The following is a 1783-nucleotide window of genomic DNA, read 5'->3' on the forward strand; positions in this document are numbered from 1 at the left end:
ACACTGAAAAAAAATCAGTTCAAAATTTATTGAGGTGACAGGCAAACCAGCAACAATTTATAGAAAAATTGTGAGAACTTCATGTAAAATCAGATTTACATGTTGGGTTCAGTCCTGAGCTAAGTATGTTCTGCTCCAGTGATATATATATTTCATAAAGATTGAAGCAGACTAATCAGTTACAGTAAATGAAGCAATTGCAGTACAGTCAAAATCAATGACACATCAGAAATTAATCAAGGCAAAATCTGTGGCCAAAGGTGTTCCTTTAAATAAAAATATTAAATTCCAATCTTTCCTAGCCCTGTTCCTCATGCAAGCATATTTAAGCATTGGAAATTGTTAAGCATAATGGACAATATAATTTCTATATATCCAGTGAATGTCTACGGTATGCGGGGCAGCAACCATTAACCCGGGAGAGGGACCATCCCTGCCACAACACCCAGTGGGTGCGTGAAGGGCAGGAGTTGCTCAGATGGAAGAAGAGCAGAAGAAGCAAACTGGGGAACACTTCTGGACTGGAAAAAGCCAGAAATGACTTTATTTTTCATATTGAAGCAGGAAGATAGGGGTGTAGGATAACATCATACTAGGAGCCTTGGTGGCGCAGTGGTTAGAATGCAGTATTGTAGGCTAACTCTGCCCACGGATAGGAGATCCATTCTGACTGGCTCCAGGTTTACTTAGCCTTCCATCCGTCCAAGGTTGGTAAAATAAGGACCTAGATTCTCCTTAGTTTTGTTCCAGATATGCTAATGTTTGTCAACCACTCAGAGAGTTGTGCGAAGCACTATGGAGTGGTATATAAATCTAAGTGCTATTGCTATTGCTATCTCATCCTCCCCCTGGAAATGGTTGGGGTTCAAACACCTGACTAGGCTATCTGGCCATGCGGATCAGCCATTTTTGCCATAAGTATACTGTCTCATTATTCGATTCGTTGATTAGCTATTGATATGTCCTCCCAAATTTCACTGGTTCTCCCTTTGGATTTTGAATTCCTTTGGATTTTGAAGATTCAAAAGGTCAATAAATTATGTTTTATTGTCCACATTTTCATTAATAGGTTTGTGTGCTTTCATTCCTGTTGCATTTTTCAGCTGAAAAGACAGAAAAGTCCTCAGTTCAGGTTATAGTTTTCTGAAAGAATGTTCTTCGGACTTTCACTTGAAATATATTAAATTCCAACTCTTCCTAACCATATTCTACATGGAAATAAAACTAGATCAAACAAGCAAGCATGAGGAAGAAGCATTTACACTGGAGGCTCTAGCTGCATGTTCCATGTCCATCCATTTACCCTTCTGTACAATATGTTCTCCATTCAACCTATAATGAAAAAGAAAATCTTATTTTAATATGCCAGCAAAAGATAAGGACCCATAATAGCTCTATCAGAACGTGAAGGGACCCACCTGGCCTTTGAGGCCAGACCCAGATGTTCAAATGTAATCTGATGTACCCCATATAATTCCATTTATTTGATCACACTCTTTCCAGGCCTGATTCAAAAAACCTTTATTTTAATTGTCTTTAGAAGGACTTGCTATCCCTATAAAATCTTTCCATGTTCGGAAAGGAATTCTTTCTTCTTTGTTTTGGTGTGCCCATATTACTCACATTGCTCTGCATGATTTTCCCCCCAGAAACAGGTAAAAATCATAGTTTCCTCATATTTTTATTTCATCTCTCAACCTGAGTAGTGCCCCTCTCCCTCCCTAATTTATCCAGCCTAGTCCAGTCAGTAGCCAAGTAGCTCTCTTACATGATTTCACCCCCT

General features: G+C 38.9%; 1 protein-coding gene across 1 annotated transcript in view; it reads right to left on the bottom strand.

The window, feature by feature from the left end:
* Positions 1-12: 12 nt before the first annotated feature.
* The window catches only part of LOC107294286 (ribonuclease inhibitor), a 28036-nt gene continuing 26265 nt past the window's right edge, over positions 13-1783 (bottom strand). Inside the window, exon 10 of the mRNA XM_015823511.1 lies at positions 13-1332. Coding sequence (XP_015678997.1) covers positions 1230-1332 — 103 coding nt within the window. The 3' untranslated portion in view covers positions 13-1229. The remainder of the gene's footprint in view (positions 1333-1783) is intronic.

Source organism: Protobothrops mucrosquamatus, unplaced genomic scaffold (genome assembly GCF_001527695.2).
Source record: "Protobothrops mucrosquamatus isolate PMUCROS unplaced genomic scaffold, P.Mucros_1.0 scaffold_178, whole genome shotgun sequence".
Taxonomy (NCBI): Eukaryota; Metazoa; Chordata; class Lepidosauria; order Squamata; family Viperidae; genus Protobothrops; species Protobothrops mucrosquamatus.